Source organism: Condylura cristata, unplaced genomic scaffold (genome assembly GCF_000260355.1).
Source record: "Condylura cristata isolate star-nosed mole 26May11 unplaced genomic scaffold, ConCri1.0 scaffold00016, whole genome shotgun sequence".
NCBI lineage: Eukaryota > Metazoa > Chordata > Mammalia > Eulipotyphla > Talpidae > Condylura > Condylura cristata.
In genome coordinates this window covers 15742083-15764743 of record NW_004567117.1, presented here as the reverse complement: position 1 = coordinate 15764743, position 22661 = coordinate 15742083, and the positions used below count along the sequence as shown (strand labels likewise).

General features: G+C 37.8%; 1 protein-coding gene across 1 annotated transcript in view; it reads left to right on the top strand.

Annotated features, from left to right (window-relative positions):
- Positions 1–22661, top strand: part of CHST9 (carbohydrate (N-acetylgalactosamine 4-0) sulfotransferase 9) — a 218012-nt gene that overhangs the window by 110415 nt on the left and 84936 nt on the right. Inside the window, exon 4 of the mRNA XM_004683803.2 lies at positions 19895–19936. Within this exon, the coding sequence (XP_004683860.1) occupies positions 19895–19936 (42 nt within the window). The remainder of the gene's footprint in view (positions 1–19894; positions 19937–22661) is intronic.

Here is a 22661-nt window from a genome sequence, read left to right as displayed (position 1 = left end):
AAAAGGAATCCTGAAGAGTTTATTTTTAAGCAAATTTCATTTTCCAGCCAGTCAGATTTACGATAGAGAATGAATAACAACACAGCTGTGCCACGTTATATTGAAATACCTTAAATTTTATTGTATAACACTGCATTAAAACTGTGTTTGTGCAAACTAAGCAAATTTGCAATGATAGTGGCTAATGTAGGAGATATGGCATGGCACCCACGTGGTCAAAGTGTAGATATGAAACATCTTCTAGAAATCCCCCCACATGGTTCATTTGGATTGCGATTATGAACTCAGTACAGGATTTATTTGTACATATGGTTTCATTAGGTGACAGTGGAGAAATATCTTTAACTCCTCTACAAAAGGTTTCACCTTAAAGCAGGGCACCTTGTTGTGTCAATGAGTAAGAGAGATTTATCTGGGTTGACTCTGGGACAAGATAGATGTGTTCTTTTCAACAGAAGAGAAAAGGAAGAAGGGTTCTGTGATTTTGTTAGCAAAGAATACTTCAAACTTCCATCTTAAATTCAATATTCTATATAAAAACCACAAAGAATTCCCAATTAAAGTGAACTTTTGAGGAGAGATACACTAGATCTCATTAAAGCAACACAGGTCACAGCAATTCTCAACAAAATTAGATTTATGCTAGTTGAAATTTATTGTGGAAGTTGCAACAAAGCACATTCTGTGTGTACATATCCATAGAACAGTCAGTATAATAATAACTGCACTTTGACATGACTTGGAAATGGGGTGCGCTACGTAAATGCATGTTTTGATAAGTTAAGAATGTACAAAAGGCTTAAAAAGGCCCACAGAAATAGAATATAAGTGACCCTTAGGCTTTCTTAAGAAAGGAATCTTGGCCCTCCTTGGTGGCGCAGTGAGTTGGAGCACAGCACTGCAAAGCTGGCCAGAGCCTCTGCAATGCGAGTTCTATCCCCCACCCGGGAGCTGATCCACATTGTGCAGCAGACCTCTCCTGAGTGCCTGCTGCTCCCCTCAGCAGTGGACTTCTTTGATCTATACATTCTGCTCCCCTTTCTGTCTCTGGTGAATTCTTTCACAGCCCCTGCACCTCTGGCCTCTACCCCAGTTCTGTATGCATGCATGCATAACTAAATAAATAAATAAATAAATTCTTTAAAAAAAAAAGGGGGGGGGGGAATCTAAAGTTAGACTTGACTTTCCCACAGAGAAAACAATGAGCCTGTATTTCTAACCAAGGAATGATGCCCAGCTTTTTAAAAATAGATAATGACCACAAATGTTCTAATCAACTGTAAATGATATACTTGTATACCGTGTAACAGAAAACCTTCTAAGGTGAAGTAAGTTGTTTGTGCTGAGCAATATTGCAGGCAATCATATAAATTGCCCTATTCTTTTCACTGAAAATTCCAAGATAAGGAATTTGCAGGACAGGAAAGAAGTCATGCGACTAGAAATTCAGAAACAGCTGAAGACTGTTCACCCTAGAAGAGAGGTTATGACTTGAGTAGCAGATGGAGGACGTCTGACAGGGGCTGAGCCATGGTTGCAGAAGTAAAGAGAGCAGGAGGGGAGGCCAGACCAGGGGACTTCTCAGGAGTTTGGTCACAGCCAAGTAAGCTCACTAATTCATGCCAGGGTACTAATGAATGACCATGAATACTCTGTGATTAATTCTGTAGACCATATTTAAATTCCTTTCCAGTGTGATCATCAGATTTCCCATGGAGCCACTTATAGAGGAGGTGGTCCCTACCATTGCCCAGGACTTGGTTTGAGCATCTCTCTTTCGTGCAAGTGCTCTAGAATTTCTCTTCAATGCCATCAATCCTTGCTTAACTGAGTTTGCTTGTATGCCTTTACTATGTCATAGTAATCAGCTTGACTGTAAATCTGTGATACATTTCTCACAGAAATACACCACAGAAACAACCTGTATTTATCAGTCAAATGTGGTCCTTTCCCCTGCAAAAAATGTCCCTGGAGTGCAGTTCTATCCAAGCTGCTCTGAAAACATACATAACACTAAGATCCAAAGAGACAAATAAAACACATTAAGATTTGACTTCAGTGCATTTTCTCTTGTTTTCTTTGGTGATTTTTGCATCTAATCAATTGACATCCTCTACTGTTTTATTTTTTTGAGTTTTTTTAAATTTTATTTAAATATCATTAACATATAACATCATGGAAGTAGTGTAAGGATTACAAAATGATGCTTGATACACATATATATTTTGAAAGATCACTACGTACCCCGTACTATTCTAAAACATTTTTTCCATTTTGAAATGTTTATTCCTATACCATTTAAAATGTTAGGGTTAGATAAATAAATTTGAACTAAATTCAATAATTTCACTGATCATCATAAAACCTAAAATAAACTAAATCTTGTAGGAGTGATTACCATCACCACCATCCATTTCCAGAACTTCATCTTGAAAAACTGAGACTCTATGAATATAAAAACTCATAACATACATTGTTAAACATCTCCCCAACCTCCTCTCCTCCCCGTCTCCTCAAAACCACCATTCTACTTTCTGTTTCTATGAATTTACTACTCTGTATAGTTCATATACTTGGAATCAGATAAGTCTTTTTAAACAGGCTTATTTCATTTAACATAATGTTCTCAAGGCTCATACATATAGTCACATGTTGAAGAATTTTCCTTTTTAGGGTTGGGTAATATTCCATTGTATATGCACACCATCTTTTTTTTTAAACCACACATCTATCAGTGGGTGCTTAGGTTGGTTCCACCTTTTGACTGTTAGGAATAACATTGCTGTGAACATGGGTATACAAGTGCAAGATTACCACATTCCCATACTATTTTAAACTGTATTCAAAACTCTGCTTTTAATTCTTTTAACTATGTAATGGGATCAAAAACGGGGGTGGGGAGGGAAGTGCATGGGACTATGGTGATGGCACACAGGTGACTCAGTGATGGGAAACCCACGGGGATTACAATTGAGATGAAAAAAAAAAAGTATAAATATGTGCCCAGAAGTGGAATTGCTGAAATATATAGTACCCTACAACATTTTCACTTAAGCATAAAGATTCTCCAAATTTCGTGATTATTTGTGTTTGTGTGTATATTCCCTTCGCTTATACTTTATTCTAGATCAGCAATATCTAATAGAAATAAGATACAAACCATATATGCAAATTTAAATTTTTGAGTGGCCACAACTTTAAAAGTAAAAATAGATGTGATTAACTGATATTTATTTACTTTTGTAATTAAAAATTTTATGATCTATTATTCCAGTAATGAAAATATTATCATAGCAACACAAAGTAATTATTAGATGTTGGAAATGGTGCACATACAGAATACATGCATTATGATAAAGAATAATAGAATACCAAAATGACATGCAGTCTTTCCAAAATAGTGAAGTTATGTCCAATGGGGAAATAAGTTATACTCTTTCAGTTTTAAATTTTTTTTTTCATACAGAACTGGGGTACAGGCCAGAGATACGGAGGGTGAGAGGATTCACTAGGGACAGAGTGGGGAGCAGAACAGGCAGATCAACGAAGTACACTGCTGAGGGGAGCAGTGGGCAGGTCAGGAGAGGTCTGCCACGCCATGTGGAGCTCCTCTGGGGCAGGCGGGGATCGAACTCATGAGGAAGTGGCTTAAGCTTCTTAGTGCTGTGCTTTAACCCGCTGCGCCACCAGAGAGGGCCCAAGTTTTAAATTTAAGTAAAGTAAAATAAAAAATTACTTTCCCCAATTGTACTTGCCACATACCAACTGCTCAGTAGCTGTGTGTGATCACAATGGATGGTACAGAACCCACCACTTCCATCATCATGAGACAGTCCATTGGGGGCCCTCCCTGGTGGCACAACCAGTTAAAGCACAGAGCTGTGCAGCTATCTGCAGCCACTGCAGCGCAAGTTCGATCCCTGGACAGGAAGGTGACCCAGATGGCATGGCAGACCTCTCTTGTATTGACTGCAGCTCCCTTCAGCAGTGTATTTCTGCCTGAATCTTCTCACCCCTCCTGCATCTCTGGCTTGTACCCCAGTTCTTACATGTATTAATAGATAAATCTTCTTTAAAAAAATACAAAAAGCAAGAAGGTACTTTGGGCAACACTGCTTTCTGAGGCTGGGCGCTTGAATCTTTTGTTTACCATTATCACATGGGACATAGATTAGTTGTGTGAGCTACTAAATTTATTTAGCAGTTGAATGTTCACCGTTTCCAGGGCAGTGTAAGGCCTTCTGGCCTCTCTCCTGAATCAGCAACACACATGCAGGACTTGGGGGCCTTTAGAGACCAAGGGACTTGGAGGTTCTCTTTGTTTTGTTCTGTGCTAGATTTTCAATGAAATGGGAAAATGTAAGGAATGCGTAGATAGATGATGCTCTTATAGCTCTGTTTTTTCCTGGTCTCTCTCATAGCACCTGGAAGAAGCAGATCTTCAGTTCTTTGTTCAATTAACAAAATAACAAATGACTATGTTAAGTCAATCAGACACAGAAAATTATCCTAAGGAAAGAAATCTGTAAAATTGGCGGAAGAAAATTGCCAGGATAGGGCAAGGAAAAACTAGAGAAATGGGGACATGCACGTAAAGGGTGTGCACAGCCTGGACAGTGCATTTGAAGAATTACAGAAGACTGTATTTCTCTAACCCACCTCCGGGCTTGGAGTCTCCCTTATCTATAAATTAAAGTGTAAACGGTATTAGTTCTACATACTAACTTCTGTGTCCTAATTTAATTTTGAAGGGAAGTCTTTCATGTATTCATTCATTTGTTGAAAAACTATTCAAAGCATATTGATTATTTACTACTACAAGTCAAGGGCAAAGCATCAACGTTGAAATGAGAAATATGAAACATGGAAAAAATAATGGTAATTAATAACTTCTTTGATTTACTTGTTCAGGGGGAAGTTAAAAATGGGATGATATTTTCTGAATTTTTACTTTAAGAACCATGATTGATGAACTCTGATTACCCTGAATGAGTCCATTTGCCTGAAGAGATAATGAACATTACCTTATCAGTGTCACAGCAATATTAAGAGCAAAAACAAAAATCACTTTTTTTTTTATAATTCTGTCTTCATTGTACTTGTTGATTTTTAGCAGTCTATTATTTTCAAAAATATGTATGTAAATACAAGGAAAGCATATTATTTGCATACAGAGTTCCTCTCCTGCCTGCTTCTGTGCTGTTGGAGATGGAAGTCCACGTGCAGAAGTAATTTGTGATTGGACTAAAACGATTGTAGGATATCATTAATATTTATCTCACGCATTTAACAATAACTCTTTGTTGCATCTCTTTTAATTGCAATCAAGCACATTATCAGTAACTCATTTGCCATTAATATAGAGTCCCCTAAATTTTAGAAAATAATTGGATATGAGTGACGATTTCTCTTTGTCAAGGAATGTTTTTTTTCTTTCTTTCTTTTTTTAATGAACCCAGCAAGTGTGCCTGTTTTCCCAGTATTTGCTGTTACTACCAGGCCTGCCGGGCAGAACAGTAGTGGTCATTGTGTGCTAGGAGAACAGCTGTGAGTTGACTTCCTGGGAATTTTAAAGGCATCCATAAAGTCAAGCTGTAAGGTTCAAAGTATCCTTAATCAGTATGTCTTGCAGAATCACTGATGTAAAATATTTTTAAAAATAACTCATATTCAAAACATGTAACTAATATTTAATTCATATGTAGATATGGTTACTTTTAACATTAGTTAAATAACTTTTTAAAGTCATTGCAGTATTTAATTAAAATAACATTTAGCCTAACCAAACTCCAATTCCCAAGAAATAAAGGACGATAGAACTATATAATTCACTATGATGTTTTGATTATTGAATCTGTTATAAAGTTAACATCTCCTTTTTCGCTTTTATTTTTACTTAATCTGATACAAATGCAAAGAACATTTTTTAAAACTAAATTATAAACGATTATAATTATAAAATGATTCTGATGTTTATTGAGAAAACAAGAAAAAATGATTTCCCTGCTCTGCATGAGGAAGAAAGTCAGAAAAGTGATAATCAGTTGAATGTTTTTCTACTGCATGGCAGAAATCTTTAAATAACAACTTCCTAATGCATCTAGATTAGATCCTGGTTTCACATTTAAAATATCAGTAATGTCCCATTCTTAGTAATCTAACTATAGTCTCAATGTTTGAATTTTACTGAACTTTTCAAAAAGCATTTAAAGTTGGCAGTAGTCAAAGTCTTTGAGAATTGTAAAAATCAAATAGAAAATAAATGGCCCAAAAGATGTATTTCATTATCTCTTGTTTTAAATAATGTATAGTGATTGGTGGCAGAAACAGAAAGAGCAACAGATGTCCCTGAACAGCTTGTATGTCTCATCTTTTCTCTCCAAAGACCACCATGTTGCGTCCACTACCAGCACAGTGCAGTTTAACTAGGCCACTGCACTCTTTCCACTAGTCACTTACCAAATTTACCATTGTCACTCATGAAGTAATGTCAAAGGAAGATCACTGATCTGGATAGAAAGAAAAAAAAAAAAGATTTGCACATGAAATGGCAGATAAGGGTAGACTTTTGCTTCATGTTTGCTGACAGACATGTCAACACCAAAGCTGAGATGTAACTAATTTAGGTGCTTGAAACTTATATAAATAGCATAAAACATAGTCGATTGTCCTACATGACACTCTATTTGGCATGAAAAGAGTCCATCTAAATATCAGATAAAGGGCCCTCCCTGGTTCACAGTGGGTTAAAGTACAGCACTGTGAAGCTGTCCGAAGCCATTGTTCAGTTCCCAGCCAGGAAGCTGACCTACATGGTGCAGCAGACCTTTCCTGACCCTCCCGCTGCTCCCCTCAGCATTGTATTTCGTCAGTCTGTCTGTTCTGCTCCCCACTCTGTCTCTGGTGAATCCTCTCATCCCCTAACACCTCTGGCCTGTACCCCAGTTCTTGTATGCATAACTAAATAAATCTTTTTTAAAAAAATCAGAAAAGACAGATGTGACCCTGAAGCATATAGGTCTTCTACAGAGCACCAAGGAGACAAAACTTAAAGATGAACAATTCAGGGCTTCTTAAACCACCAAATAGTAAAGCAGCTGTTCATCAATTCTCCCTGCACACACACCCAAAGCTAGTAACTTCTATAGTCTGCTGATCAACAATGTATTTAGTATTAATATATTTGTTTTACACTTAGTTTTGTTGAAGATAGGTAGCACGTTAAGTGTTCCTCCCACAATCAAATTTTAAAAATATTAAACAGACATTCAACTTCTATCCAGCAAGAAGGGTTGACTAGCCACAGATATCATTTACATTTGTACAGTGACCAGAACATCTGATCTTGGAATGTTCCAATCATTTGCATGGACAATAGTGGCTTAGACTGTCCTGACCCCAGCCATTAATTGGGAAGTTTTGAGAACACTTGGCAGCTATGCCTCTGTGTTTGTTCTTCTGTAAAAACCCTTCAGAGTAACTATAGCATGTTACATTTCCCGCAATGATTGTTGGTTGGGGTAACCTGACCATGTCTTCCAGATAGGTCAGGCAAACAGAGGCAGGAGATTATTCAGAAGAAGCCTTTATGGCAGAAACAAAAAAGAAACTATATTTCAGAGAAGAGAAAGTTTGACGTGGCTCATGCCAGTTAGCAAAGCCGTCCTGAAAATGCAGGGACATGCAGAGGAGGGGAAATGATGTCAGCACCCTTCCAAGTCATAGCTCTTCTTCACTTAGCAAAAGACAAAGCAAAATGGTAGATTCAGACCTTTAGAACACGCGAAGCAATGGTGCTGCTCCAAATAACCTTTTTCTGACTCCAAAATCTAAGAATTCTCACTCCTGCAGCTGCATCTAGGAGGATGTTCATTTTCCATAATCTGTGAATAAAGCCCTGTAAGGGCGACTGGACAACTTGTTAAAAGTCACATACTTGCTTGCAGGTAGATTCTGTGATATTGGAAGAGTTCCTGTTGTACCCGGTAATATTTCCAGAACACTTCTCTATGGAAATGACACCAATTTTGAGATGCCATCTACCTGTCTACCTGCCTATGGCTGTATCTATTCCTGAAAGGAGCCCAGTGTGCGTCCATTTCAAAAGTTAAGAGAGGGCCCTCCCTGGTGGCGCAGCGGGTTAGGACGCAGCACTGCAAGCTGGCTGCAGCTGCTTCAGTGCAGGTTTGATCCCCAGCTCCGGAGGTGACCACATGCGTGGCAGACCTCTCCTGGCCCGCCTGCTGCTCCCCTCAGCAGTGTACCTTGTCGATCTGCTGTTCTACTCCCCACTTTGTCTCTGGTGAAGCCTCTCACCGCCTCTGCACCTCTGGCTTGTACCCCAGTTCTGTATGAATAAAGAAATCTTTAAAAAAAAATTTAAAAAGTTAAGAGAACACCTGAGGAGGACGTCCTATATTGTCAGAACACTGGACAGAAGTAAAGCAATCAATTTTTTTTTTTTAATTTTTTTCACCCAGATCTTAAAACACAAGGGCTGCAAACCCCAGCTCTGTCTCCAGGAGCCTTCTGGGATTCACCTCTCTCCACTTCTCCCCTTTATACATAAAATAGATGTAATAAGTGTATTATTCCGTAGTGTTAGATGAGGATTAAGTGAGGAAATACCTGTCAAGCCCTGGTTCTAATGCCTTGTTCTGATGTGTTCACAATAACTTTTAGTGATATTTTTATTGCTTTTGATACTACTTTATATTACTTGCCTATGTTTCTTTGCAGCTAGGATGGAAGTATTAGTAACACACCCAGAGGTTTGTTTTCCTGACATGTAGTGTACATAAGACGAATAATGGTTGAGAGTGATGAAAGAAGGAAGGAAAGAAGAGAAGGGAAGGAGGCTCTTGGAAGTTCATTCTTTGTTGTCTGGCCAGCACTTCGAAATATGAAAATATATAAAATATTTGTAGTATTAAGAGTACCCTTTGCTGCTCCGTGAAATCTGCAGAGAGCACAATTCACTTTGTATAGAAAAAGCCCTAGAAGGAAAGTGAGTCTCTGTGTGTGGTGAGCGTAGCAGATGCTTCCAGAGGTTCACTCTTGTTTCTACTGCTGAACTCACTTCTGAGCCTCTGGGAATGGCTCATGGGGTGTGGCTGTGTGGCAGTGGGAGAGCAGAGAGGACAGAGCTAACACGCTTTCCCTAACTAATCTTGTGTGTATGGAGGTGGTTGACACACAAAACACATGTGCAACAGCAGGCACATCTACAGACCATGTGGAGAAGAGTTCGAAGCAAGGATTCCATGACCAGACCACCTGGGTTCGGTCCAGCACTTGACAACCTTGTGATCCAGACACCCACACCTGCAAAGTAGAAAGATTCTTTACACCAGATAAGGTTATGGAATTGAGTGAGTTAGGTGTAAGGGGCTTAACTTGACTTTCTGTTTACGCCTAAGCAGTGCCTACTTAGATTATAAGACCCCTGCTCTGAACATGGAGAGATGAAATCATCAAGGGGAAGGCCTGGACTTCCTCAAACACAAGATTCAGCTATTTCAGACTCGAGAACAGAAATGAGTGTCTTAGAATCTGCGTAGGGAAGTTCTGTATTAAGCAGGTAATCAGAGGTCATATTTCAGGGAGCATTTAGAGAGGATCTTATAACAGTGAAAAGAAAATAAAGGTTTTTGAGGAGGGGATTTAAATGAGAAACACAATTTTTATATAACTTAATATTAGCACTAGACTTGAGACTAAAATTAGGGCTACTAGTCTGGAGATAAGTGCAGCAGTTTAAGCTTTTGATGTGACACAAGGACCTTGACTGGATGGTGGGGGGAGTGAAGGAGGAATAGACATAGAAAGATGTTTCCGGGAAGGTGACTTTCTGGAAACGGGTGAGGAGGAGATGGAGGGATGGGGCAAATGTCAGGGTCACAAGTCTGACAGGCAGAAAGAGATCTCTGTAATGGACACACGTACATATTCAGAGGGACAGGTGATTTGAGCAAAGGGATTATACACTTGAGTCTAGTTGCACTTGATCCAACAAGAACACAGATGTGGAAGCTAGAATTTGGAGAAGCAGAACTGAAGTTTGGGAGATGTCAAAGTAAGGGTGTATATTTGGGGCTGAATCAAGTATAGGTAACAGTTTAAGAAATGAGAAGGGGCATTTTGACAACATGGAATAGTAAGAGTGAGGTGGGGTGCTGATCATCAGCAAGCCTCTTGGAACTGCTGGTGACGATCGGTGAGGTGGTAGAAGCAGGCCTTTGCAGCCAGGGTAATTGACAGCAGAAACGGGAAGCCTGTGGTGACTGAGCATAAAGACCTGTGCGTGTGCATGTTTGTTTGTTTTAGCCTCATTTCCTAGACTAACTGAAATGGACATTAGACATTGTAGAGGAGGGATTAGGGCTGTGCAAAGCTGAGTTACTGCGGTTACTAAGCGGTTAGGCTTGTCCCGTGTATGTTCTCATTTAGAGGCTTCTGTGGCTCTCTCGGCACCCAGCAGGATACAGTTCAATTTGTACTTTATTTTATGCAAAGCAAGTTGTAAAATGTGGATGCCTCGCGCAGACAACCAGACATGCACAGAGTGCTCTCGAAGCCACCAGGACCGAAGCCACAGCAACCATGACCAAACACCACAGCAAGAATCCTCAGGAAACACGCTGACTGGATATTGCCCTGACACTCTTTTTTGTTTGTATTTCCTTTTAATGTATCTCTTTAGAAACTGAAAATGGCAATTTATTCATTTACTCTTTACTGTCATGCTGATGCTAATAAAATAACTATTGTTTTTAAAAGAATACTGACATGAGAGCCTATTGTACATGACAGAGGCTTTAAAATTCAATCCACATATACAGCTAGGTGATTGCAATAACTATTTTTTAAACTAGATAAGTTAAATTCTAAGTAATTATTTCTAAAAATACACAAATGTGATGTTGTTCCATGTGTGAACATTTTACACAATTTAGCATGTTTTTCTGAAGGGATAGTCATTTGAGTTCTTAACCTTTTATGAATTCTTTATGCAGTCATAGAAATCTTAATACCTTTCTAATTCTCTTCTTCAAGGAAATAATTTGGAAAATGCCAGGCAAAGAAACATCGACAGCATTTAACATAAACTGAATCATTAATACTTAATGAAAAAAACATTATAATCCATTCAGAAGCATTGAAAACAGTTACTATAAAATCATCCCTTCTAGGAGCCTAGGAAGTTCTTCAAAACTAGTGCTAAAAAAGTCTTTCTCAAAGAAGGACTTGACAAAAATGGAGCTTGTAAAACTCAAGGATTACAGGAAGTAGATGGTAAGATTCTGATCGCTTCATTTTCATCGCTGTTTGTCATCACAGATTTCTGCTAAGCTTGCTCCCCTCTTGGGTCCCTCGTGAGAGCGCAGGGTCAGAGGTCCTTCTGTGTTGTTCATTCCTTGCTGGACCAAAGGGAATCCCTTTCAAGATTTGTCACTGTCACAGTTGCAAAAACCAGTTCTGAAAATAGTTGGCAGTATCATTTGACCAAATTTGTTTTCTGCAATTCCACTTGTTTTGAACTATGGAGGTTCAAGTTCAAAAGATACTTGTTAACATAAGGAAACCATTTTTGCAGGATTCTTCTTTTGCATATTTTTTAAAATATTCTATCACTTTCTAGCTTCTCTCACTGTTCTCTTGCTGACCATCCTTGAACAGTCTCATGCCCCCTTCCTGGCCTGCTGCAATCCCCCCAGCTCAGCACTATCCTCGTGGGAGGGAAGGAAGAGTACTAACTTGCCAGACTTAGAAGCTGAATTCTGGAGTCAAGTCCTAGTTCCACCTCTAGTTATGTGAATTTGGGCAAGATATAAAAACTCTTTCCTGCCTTCTCTCTGCATTAAAAAAAAAAAAAAAAAGTTAACTATGCCACTCTCTCCCTTGCCTGGATATAACCATGTAGCTGATGCTCACAGCCTGGAATCTCACCTCCTGCTCTCCAGTCCACAAGTAACCTCCTGACCCCTTCTGTGGGGATGTATGTGGACCAAGCAAGAGTCGTGTTTATTCCCAAACCAGCTGTGCCAGTTGTATTTATTCATCATTATTTAGTTCCATCATGAATTATGTAAATCAATGCTATATGGATACATAAAAGAAATCCTATTTATTTTTCAAATGCATTATTTATTTGTTTATACATCATTCTTCATTTTGTGCATTTTTTCATCTCAGTTGTAATCCTGTGAACTTCCCACCACCAATTCACCCATGTGCCATCACCATAGTCCCATGTACTCTTTCAGCCCCAATTTTGATCCTGTTCCCTTCTCCACCCCATAAAATATCTCTGATTTAGAGTTATTCATTGTTTTTCATTCTTTCTTTATTACAATTGCTTCCCCCACCCCCAATCCCTTACACTACTGCTATGAGTGAAACCATCCGATACTTTTCTTTTTCTTTTTCTTTCAGCTTCCATATGACCCAGCAAGCCCACTCATAGATATCTACCCAAAGGTCACAAAAACATTGATTCAAAAGGACACCTGCACCCCTATATTTATTGCTGCCCTGTTTACAATAGGGAAGATGTGGAATCAACCCAAATGCCCAAAATAGATGACTAGATTAAGAAGATATTATACATATATGTGATGGAATACTACTCAGCAATCAAAAATATAAACTCATGTTGCTATTTGCAGCAACATGGATGGAGATGGAAGGGATCATGCTGAGTGAAATAAGACAGAAAGAAATCCTATTTCTATGAAAATGTTTTGGAAATAATAAAGTGGAGTGACTAAAATTAGAATGCTATATAGAACTAGCCATGAAAGATATAATGATAACCATATCTGAGATAAGAAACCATATATTGTCTAAAAATTAATGACAGTGTAAGAAAAAGTACTGCCTTAAAAAGTTAGAGGGAAAATATCCTTTAATATAAATAGAGAAGAACGCAACACTTAGGTAAAAAATGTGATAAACAACAGACTGTGGTGGAGGACTGTGGGTGTTTTTGGTGGTGGAAGAGTTATAGTGACCACATTTGAGAGAAGAACTGTATTGTCAAAAAATTAGTAAGGATGTAAAGCAATAATATTTAATTTAAATAAATAAAACATATACATATGTATGCACACACGTATAATGGTAAAACCTTAGGGGAGAAACTCAAATCTAAAAGGACTCTGCTTTCTACCTTTAGTTTCTCAGCACACTTTGACAGAACTAAAACTAGGAAAGATAGATGATGGCTATACCTATGGTTTATGTGCTGAAATAGAAACATGACTTTATGTTCCATATGCAGAAAACCAGGTCATATTCCCAGGGGACTCTTCTGGCATTAAATTAGGTAAGGTTCACATATGGTGTTCTGCAGAATGTCTGGTAATAATATTAAGAATTCAGTACATTGGCTTTTTTTTTTAAGATTCATTTATGCAGACAACTGGGGTGCAGGCCAGAAGTGCAGGGGTGAGAGGATTCGCCAGAGACAGAGAGGGGAGCAGAACAGGCAGACTGACAAAGTACACGGCTGAGGGAAGCAGCAGGTAAGACAGGAGAGGTCTGCCGCGCCATGTGGGTCACCACCTCCGGGGCTGGGGATTGAACTCAGCATTGAAGCAGCTGTGGTCAGCTTGCAGTGCTGCATCCCAACCTATTGTGCCGCCAAGAAGGGCCCACGTTGGCTTTTATTGTGGTTATTAGTGATAATAACTATGCATCCAAACAATTTTAGAAGAAAAGCAGAAAGAAGGAAAGTTAGACCAACTACATATTCAAATAAAAATAATGGGATAAACTTTTTAATTGAACAACCAGGTGTTAAACAGCAAAGAACCTACTCATCACTGTGATAATGATTTTGCATCAAAATAATAAGTAAAATTAAAAGGGTATTGGTAATCGCATGGATGAAAGGCTAGAAAAAAACTGATTCATGAAATGCAATCCTACTTCTATTTTAACAATAAATTGCCACATGGTCTTAGGAGACTGTTCAGCTTTCCCTATCTTTGTATCTTCTGTTACGTAAGTAAGGGTGATGATAAACAACTTCATTAATTGATCATGCCACCAGAAGAATTACTTTGAGAAAAGTACATTGTGATCATGTTTTTGTTCTTTCACTTGAGCCAAGCAGAATGCAGAGTGCTATTCATGCTGCATAGAGCTCTCAAACTTTAGGAAAAGGATGAGTGAAATTCTGTTTTTTAAAATTGATTTTCCATCAAAGCCCTAGACCTATTCACTTAGTATAGTGCTTATGCCAAGCTCCAACAGATGAAACGTGCTTTACCATCAAAAACAAAAATGACTCAGAATACAGGGATGTGACAAAGCAGAAGGACCCTGTTTCATTTAATTGTCTATGTCACTAAATTAAGCCTTTCATGTTCTAATCAGACTTGTAAGTACAATATTAGAACATGTACAGTGAATATGAGATTTAAACTCTTAATTTGGGGGCTCTGGGCAAACCCAATTAATTTGTTATGTGTAACAAATCTGATTGCTGACTTTTAAAGTCACTCTCACAGCTAGCTATGGAAGAACATTCATAGTTATTTAATATATATTATCATGTAATAAGTTTCAGCACTATCAAGCAATCATTAGCCACTGCAGCAAGTTCAGTCCCCCTCCAGGGATCTGACCCATGTGGCGCAGCAGACCTTTCTCGTCTCACCTCTTGCTCCCCTCAGCAGTGCATTTCAGTAGATTTGCCTGTTCTGCTCCCCTCTCTGTTACTAGTGAACCCTCTCACCCCTTGCATCTCTGGCCTATACCCCAGTTCTTGTTGCATAAATAAATAAAAATAAACCTTTAAAAAAAATAAGGAAGTGAGATATTTATTAAATAGACTGAGCCAAACAAACTATGTAGTCAGTTCATTGAAACGTAAGCCTAGCAATGACTTGGAAGATACTTTAAATACCTACACATGCTGTTCATATTATTGGGAGGTGACAGTGAATGGTTTTCTTTAGTAAACAATAAATAGATTTTTAAGTAAACAGCATTTAGCTTCCTGTTTTATTACCAGATCCCAAAAATGAATATTAATGAATATTAACCATTGAACATTTTTAAACTTAATTTATTGCATATTTATGTAAGGCAACAAACTAGGCTTGAGGAAGTTATAAAGAAGAGTAAGACTTACTATGTTTCACGAGTTTGGTATTTAGTGTAGGAGATTGTGCTCATCTAATTAGTGCACTATGATCTATGATATATGAAGAGCAAACTAGAGCAGGGAGTAGCATGCAGTACCAGAGTGTACACACATTGTATCTTAAGGTCAGGTTCATGAGACCCTTAAAAAAATGGCAGTTCTGATAGTTTCCAAGGCTAGGGAAGGAAAAAATGGGGATTTCTCCTCAATGAATGTTGAGTTTCAATCATGAAAGATTAAAACTATCCTATTTTGGGTTTTGTTTTTGATCAGCTGGCAACTACCATTTGATTGGTGAGCTCAGTCCCATTTGCATCAAGAGTGATTACTGATGAATATATTGCTACTGACATTTTGTATTCCGTTTTCTGGTTCTATTCCCTTGTTCCATTTTTTTTTCTATACTTGTTTTCTTTTTGATTCAGGTAGAAGAGTTTCTTTCAACATTTTGTGTAGAGGAACTGAGTGTTGGCCAACTCTTTCAGATTGTACTTGTTTGGGAAGACCTTTTAGTTCTCTCATCTGTCAGAAATAAAGCGAGTTTTTCTTGGATGGAAGTTTTCATCTTTTAAGTATTTCGTATTTGTCATTCCATTATCTCCTTGCCTGAAGTGTTTCTGCTGAAAATCTGGTGGGAGTATCTTTACAAGTTACCTGGTAACCCACCCCCAACCTGCTAGTTTCCTTCAATATCCTTTCTATATCTTTCAATGCTTGGTTGTTTCACTGTATGTGTCTTGATGTCAGTCTCATTGCATTGAGATAAGCAGGGTTTTTTTTTTGTGTTTTTGTTTTTGTTTTAGGTGCTTGTATATTTGGTGCTTTCCCACATTTGGAAAATTTCCCTTGATTATTATTGAATTAGCTATCTGTTCCCTCTCTTCTCTCTTTTCCTTCTGGGATATTCATTATCATTATGTTGCCTTTCATGCTAGATTATATAGTTCTCAAAGCTATTCATTGTTTACTTACTATTTCTCTCACTTCTCCCACCTGCATGCTTTGTGCTTTACTGTCTTTGAACTCATCTTCTATTTGCTCTATTCTGCTTCCAAAGCTTTTGCTAAATTTTCTGATCTCATTCTTAATCTTTGTACATTCTGAATCTTTTTTTTTATTTTAATGCTTCAGTCTCTGTTTTGTTGTTTTTCTGTATTTTGCTGTGTCTCTTTGATCAGTTTTTCCTGAGTTGTCATGTATCTCTTTGTCTTCCCTGTTTGTGCTTTCTTTTGTCTCTGAGTTTCTTAATTATAGCAATTTTGAATCTCTATCTCATAGGGATATAAAATCTGCCATGTGGTCGGATTCTGGAGAGTTGTTCTCTCCATATGGTATCATAGTCCCTTGAGGTTTCAAATTGCCATGTGTTATATTTCTGTTGCCTTGGATATAAGCATGTAATATGTAAATTATATAATATGCTCCCTAATTTTAAAATTACCTACAGCTACAATTTAAAGAGTAACACTAATTTTACTAATTTGATTTGAATTAATTTTGGGGGCCATTGCTGGCTTCCAATAAGTGCTAAGACCTGTTTTTTGCAGAGCACAAGGGAGGGGGCTTGAGAGGTATGAATGTGTGGGTGTGTGGTAGAGGATGTATTGTGTTGAAGGCCCCCAGAATCAGTGGAATAGTAGATCTGAGATTTTGTAGTCTGTGTGCTGTGAGTGAACTACACTAAGTACAGGACCAAATGATGAGAGGTGGCAGGGAGGGAGTTAAGTCTAGCACATTGTCCTTGTTCTTCTTACTGTTTCCACCAGGGGACTACATCTCAAACCCTACACATTTCTCCTAATCAAGGGTCTATATCTCCACGACATTTAGCTCTTCTCTCCCCAGAAGCCCTGACTGAACTGGCAGCCCTGCTATTGGTATCTCCAGGCCCTGACTGCAAGCTCCAGGCACTTCTCTTTGCAATGTCCTGTTCAATTAAACGCAACTCTAGTCTGTCTCCTCTCTCACAGTCTGTGTTGATCTCTGATGTCCAAGAGGTGTTCCAGTTTCATCCCAAGCCATGAGCTTTCCAGTATAGTGTCCCTGCGGTTAATTGTCAGATGGGTCGATGGTCCTCTTGGTATTGAAGTAAGGAACCTCCCGCCACCATCTTAATCACAATAAAAATGTTGTAGGGAGCTGTTGTACCATTTGTGCTTACACTAAACAATATTATACTGTACACATAAAACTTTATTTAGAGGTAAGCCTCATAGGGTTTTTAGCACAATAAATAAAAAAGAAAATGGCAATTGACCTTTTGCACAGCCATTGTGGAGATGGGGGTAAGAGCTTGCCATATCCACAATTTTAAGGAAATGACTTGATCATTACAAACCAGAGAGCTTAAAAGCAATACCTGATGAGAAAAATTTTTCATGCGATCAATAAGTAACTTCCCAGAATATCATAAGTGATAAAGAGGCAGCCACATTTGACTTTTTGAATAGTCACATTTTCCACATCAATTTAATTTCCTTCCCTGCTTGCACAACAAATTGCATAAACAGTGAGAATATTCTAGATAAAATCAGTTTTGTCTGTAGGAAGATTTTGGGTGCTAGCCTAAGCAGTATTCTTATCACCAAGCTATGAAAGTATGACCTTAATCATGGTACTTTTACATGGGTGAACAAGTAAGTATAGAGTTGCAATTACATCAAAGTGGGTTGAAGTAGTGGCTTATATATCAAATTCCACCCCCTGAGGATCAGTTATACTGTAGGACCAATAACTTATTGATGAGCTATACAAATGGCTGATAAAGACCTTCATCTAAAATGCAGAAATTACTAAATCAAGCAGGGCTGCTGATACCTTATAACAAAAACCTCATTGTAATGCAATGCAAATGTCCATGGATATACTCTAAAAAAAAGAGAATAGCATTTAACTAACTTAAGTATAAACTGTTATATTGTAGCACAAATTAAATTTGGTGAAAGACTGATTTAAAGGACAAAGCCAATAGAATCTTTTTCTCTGAGTTAGAAAAGCAATATTAATTATAAAGTCATACTGACAGCATGTTCTTTAAATGGAGCAGAACCTCAGGTCAGGAAATTAACTACCATTGCTTAAACCTCACTATTTTTTAAGTACTTGTTTTTTAATCAATAAACTTTAAAATGGATATTTAAAAAAAAAGTCAGCACACAGAAAATATAACATGTGTAATATTACTAGTCTAAAATTAATGTATTAATGTATAATGTATAATTTAAGTATGGTACATAGTACACAATATAATACATATTACGCATTATATATTTATAATATGGTTTTTTTTTAAGATTTATTTATTTGTGCATACAGAACTGGGGTACAGGCCAGAGGCTCAAGGGCGGCGAGAGGCTTCACCAGAGACAGAGTGGGGAGCAGAACAGGCAGATCGACGAAGTACATTGCTGAGGGGAGCAGCGGGCGGGTCAGGAGAGGTCTGCCATGCCATGTGGTCACCTCCGGGGCAGGCGGGAATCGAACTCATGCGGAAGCGGCTTTAGATTCTCAGTGCTGTGCTTTAACCCGCTGTGCCACCAGGGAGGGCCCTATAATATGTTTTTATGGGGTAATTGGAACTGTAATTAGGAAACAAATGACTAAATGTTTATATAATTACCATTTTGTCTAAAATTTTTCTTAGAATGAGGTAAGGCTCTCCTCCCCCCATGGATGGCTAAACAAGAAGAAATATACTGTGTTACATTTAACAACTTTATCTGGCAGAAAGAGGTCCTTCATGGGCAAAGAATGCATTCATGAAAGAAAAGCCCAAAGATTTCTTTTGTAGAGCTGTTCACTACAGAATAAACCATCATTAGTTCTGGATGATTTAAATGACCATGGGAATGTTTTCCTCAAATTTCATCCTAGCTTTCAGTTCATTGACTCTCTCTGTTTCACAAACCAAGGTACCCAACAGTGAACACTGGATACTCTGTGCCAAGAGATGTATAATGTTTATCCCAAATATCAGTTTTACCCAGTGAGATGTATCCCAAGTACTCAAAGATTTCAAAAAGAAATATAATCATATACAAGCACAGATTTACACTAAGATTCTAAGTAGAAAATGTAATTGTACATAAAAATTCCAGCAGAAACTATAACTGGGTGTTAGCACACTCACATCTTATGGAATAGATATAAATTCAGGGAAATTTCTCCTTGAGGTGGACATTTTACATCACCTCCTGTCCTTCTAGTTTCTGATACAGAAACTTCTGCACCAAACCCAACATGTGAAGGTGACATCAGGTTTCCTAATATGGATGCCAAGCTCATGATCTCCTTATTAGTTCAGAAACAGAGGGGATGCCAAATTCTCTATCATAACCTTGTCCTACCCCATGATTTCTTTGCTAGAAATAAAATATCAGCGATTTCAAGATATCTCTACTTAGAAAGTGTTTTTGTTTTGTTTTTTAAAGATTTATTTATTCACTCATAGAGAACTGGGGTACAGGCTAGAGATTCGGTGGGTGAGAGGATTCACCAGAGACTGAGTGGGGAGCAGAACAGGCAGGTCGTCGAAGTACACTGCTGAGGGGAGCAGAGGGCTGGTCAGGAGAGGTCTGCCGCACCATGTGGATTTCCTCTGGGACAGGAGGGGATCGAACTCATGCAGAAGTGGCTTAAGCTTCTTAGTGCTGTGCTTTAACCCGCTGCACCACCAGGGAGGGCCTAGAAAGTGTTTTAAACGTGTTAATATATATGAATTTCCCTTGTCTTCTTTTCCAGGATGGGGATCAGTCAACTACTTGCAGCCGGTACCCAGAATCAGTGAGTAAATAATACATAACATTCAAGTCTTGGGTGGTTTTGGTTAAGCAATGTACCAGTTAGAATATCTGAAAATATGACAGTATCACTTTAAACTCCTGTTCTTACAATGATAGGCATCACCAAAAATCACAGCCTCTGTAATTGTTTGGGCATAAAGAGTCGAGGGGTGTGGGGGAGGAAGCAAGCAAATTCTTTGCCTTCAAGAAATTTACAAAGGAAATTAAAGACTAAAGATATATTTCAGTTATATATGGATTAATGAAAATTGAATGTTTGTTTTAAAATGTTTACATTTTTCCTGTTTTAAAATATTTAACATTTCCCCACAATGTTGGACTGTATTTTTACCTTTCAGAAATATTTGCCTTTATGAACAGAGGAAAACCTTACTAATTAAGATATTGCTAACACACACTTTTTGAGCCAAATGAAGATGAAATTTGTATACATGTTTTAAATTGTCTGCAAGAAATTTAATAAGAAAAATTGAGGGGACACCCATAACTCATTTTAAAAGGAGAACTGTTTTCATGCCTTTACAATATACAGTGGTCTTTAGGCAAAAAGATTCAGCTATAAAATAAGGATTAGTGTTATTAAGTATATGTCTCCTTAGATTTTATTGGCAGATCTTAGTATTGAAAATAATAAAACTGCATTGTTTTCAATAAATTCTGACTTCTGTAATTCAGACTCACTTTTTCCTCTTTCCTCTCTACCTCCCAAACTCATTTTTCCAGTCTAATGAAATTTACTGTTGCTGTAAACATAAGTGTTTATTAATAGAAGTGGATCAATTCCTACTTCTAATTTTTTTAATTAATTTACAAATATGAATGTTAATTCATATGTATCTATACATATGCATATGTATCTATAACTTGGCTTATGAGCCTGCATTATAGTAGTATGCTTACATTTACATTTAAGAAAAATGATGTATTGTTTCTTTCCTTGTCCATGATTTCATACAGCAGGTAATTTTACTTAACTTAAACTCAGTATTTTCACAGAGCATGAAGACAGATTCCCAGGATAATAGTAAAGATTTAAGTTGAGAAAAAGGAACAATGAAGTCAACTCATGCTTACTTGGGAAATGTTGAAAAATTATGATAGTCACTGAATCATCATTCCTTCCCTCCTTCCTTTCTTCCTCCCTCCCTCCCTCCCTTTCCTTCCTGCCTGCCTGCCTTCCTTTCTTCATTTACTCAACATGTTTGTTGCTTCAAAGTGTGTAAAGATAAATAAAGTTCTTATGTTCATTGTGAGAAATTGAGTAGAGGTGGAGACAAATAACTTTCTCATGTGGTATTGGATACATTATCCTTATAAGCAAAGTGCTATGGAAACACAGAGATTAAACCATTAAATCTCACTTTAAAAGATGAGAAGATATTTATAGCCTAACATTTGAGCTCATTCTTAAAGAATGAATCGAATTTCTACATGTAGAGAGAAAGATATCATTTCAAAGTAAGATGAGTAAGTGTATGAAACTAGAGTAGTACATGGTTGGTCTAAGAAAAAATAGTTTTTCTACAAGTTAGTTCTAGAAAACTGAAATGGAGGATAATGTATAGTGTGTCTGTGTGTGTATGCTTTCCCAAAAAAAGTAATCTCTTAAAGTGACTAGAAACAATAATTTGACATCAGAGAAAGATTTGAGATCCAACTGTATAGAGTGGAAATGAGAGTAGATAAGACTTCTGGGAGTGAGGGAGGTAAGCAATTGAGAAGACTTCCAGTAACACAGAAGAGAATTAGATTCTCCCTGATAGGAACAGAGGTGGGTTTTTTGAAAGAAGCCTGAAGGTGGAAAAGAAAATTTGAGAGGTGTAATGTTTGAGAACTTTTACTTCTTTCCACTATACTGATAAATGAGCCTGGGCTGAAGAATAGGAGCATGAAAATTTGAATCTCATGAACTGTGTGATGTACATACAAAATCTGTCCCAATTTTTATGTTGTCAGCTGTAAAATGTGGGTTACTATGGCCTTTGAGTCACAGGTTGGACCATATATATAATGCATATGAAAATACATTCTAAACTGTAAAGAATTGAGAAGTGGTCTGACCTTATGGCCAACACATATAGAGTGACCTCATTGCAGTCCATAAAATTGGAGTGACAATACAGTGTTCATGCAGGTCATTGAGATCATTAAAGATAAGGGACATATCAGCATATGTATATAAAGGTGCTGTTCCAAAGGGAGCTGCTATTCATTACCTGTGATTAGTAACTTGTCTCTGGTAGAACAAGAATATAATGGGGAATAAAAACAACAAAGGGATGTATAAAAATGTTTTTAAGACCCATTCTGAAAACATGACTTTGCATACACAGTTTTACCTCTCAGCTCCAGAGCAACCAAAATGGATGATTTGATGGTTTGTTGGCGAAGTTCAAAGCACTTGTACCTTTGAGGGAACAAGTGAAAATGTTAGTACAGATCCCAGAACTTAAAAGAGACTGGGCACTCTAGATCCCCTACAGCCTCACCACTGGGTTAACAGAATACTGTGTTTTCTATTTAAAGTCAGCGGCCTGTAATCCTAAACCTGTTGTCATCATCAAATGAGTGAATTGACTTGCCAAACATTCCTGAGGTCAAATACTGGTCCATCAGCTGAACCACCAGCTACTGCTCCGAGATCCCCTGTCATACCCTCTCCTCTTCCCTTCCCTGGCTTTCGGTCCCTCCCCCGACCCGAGGTG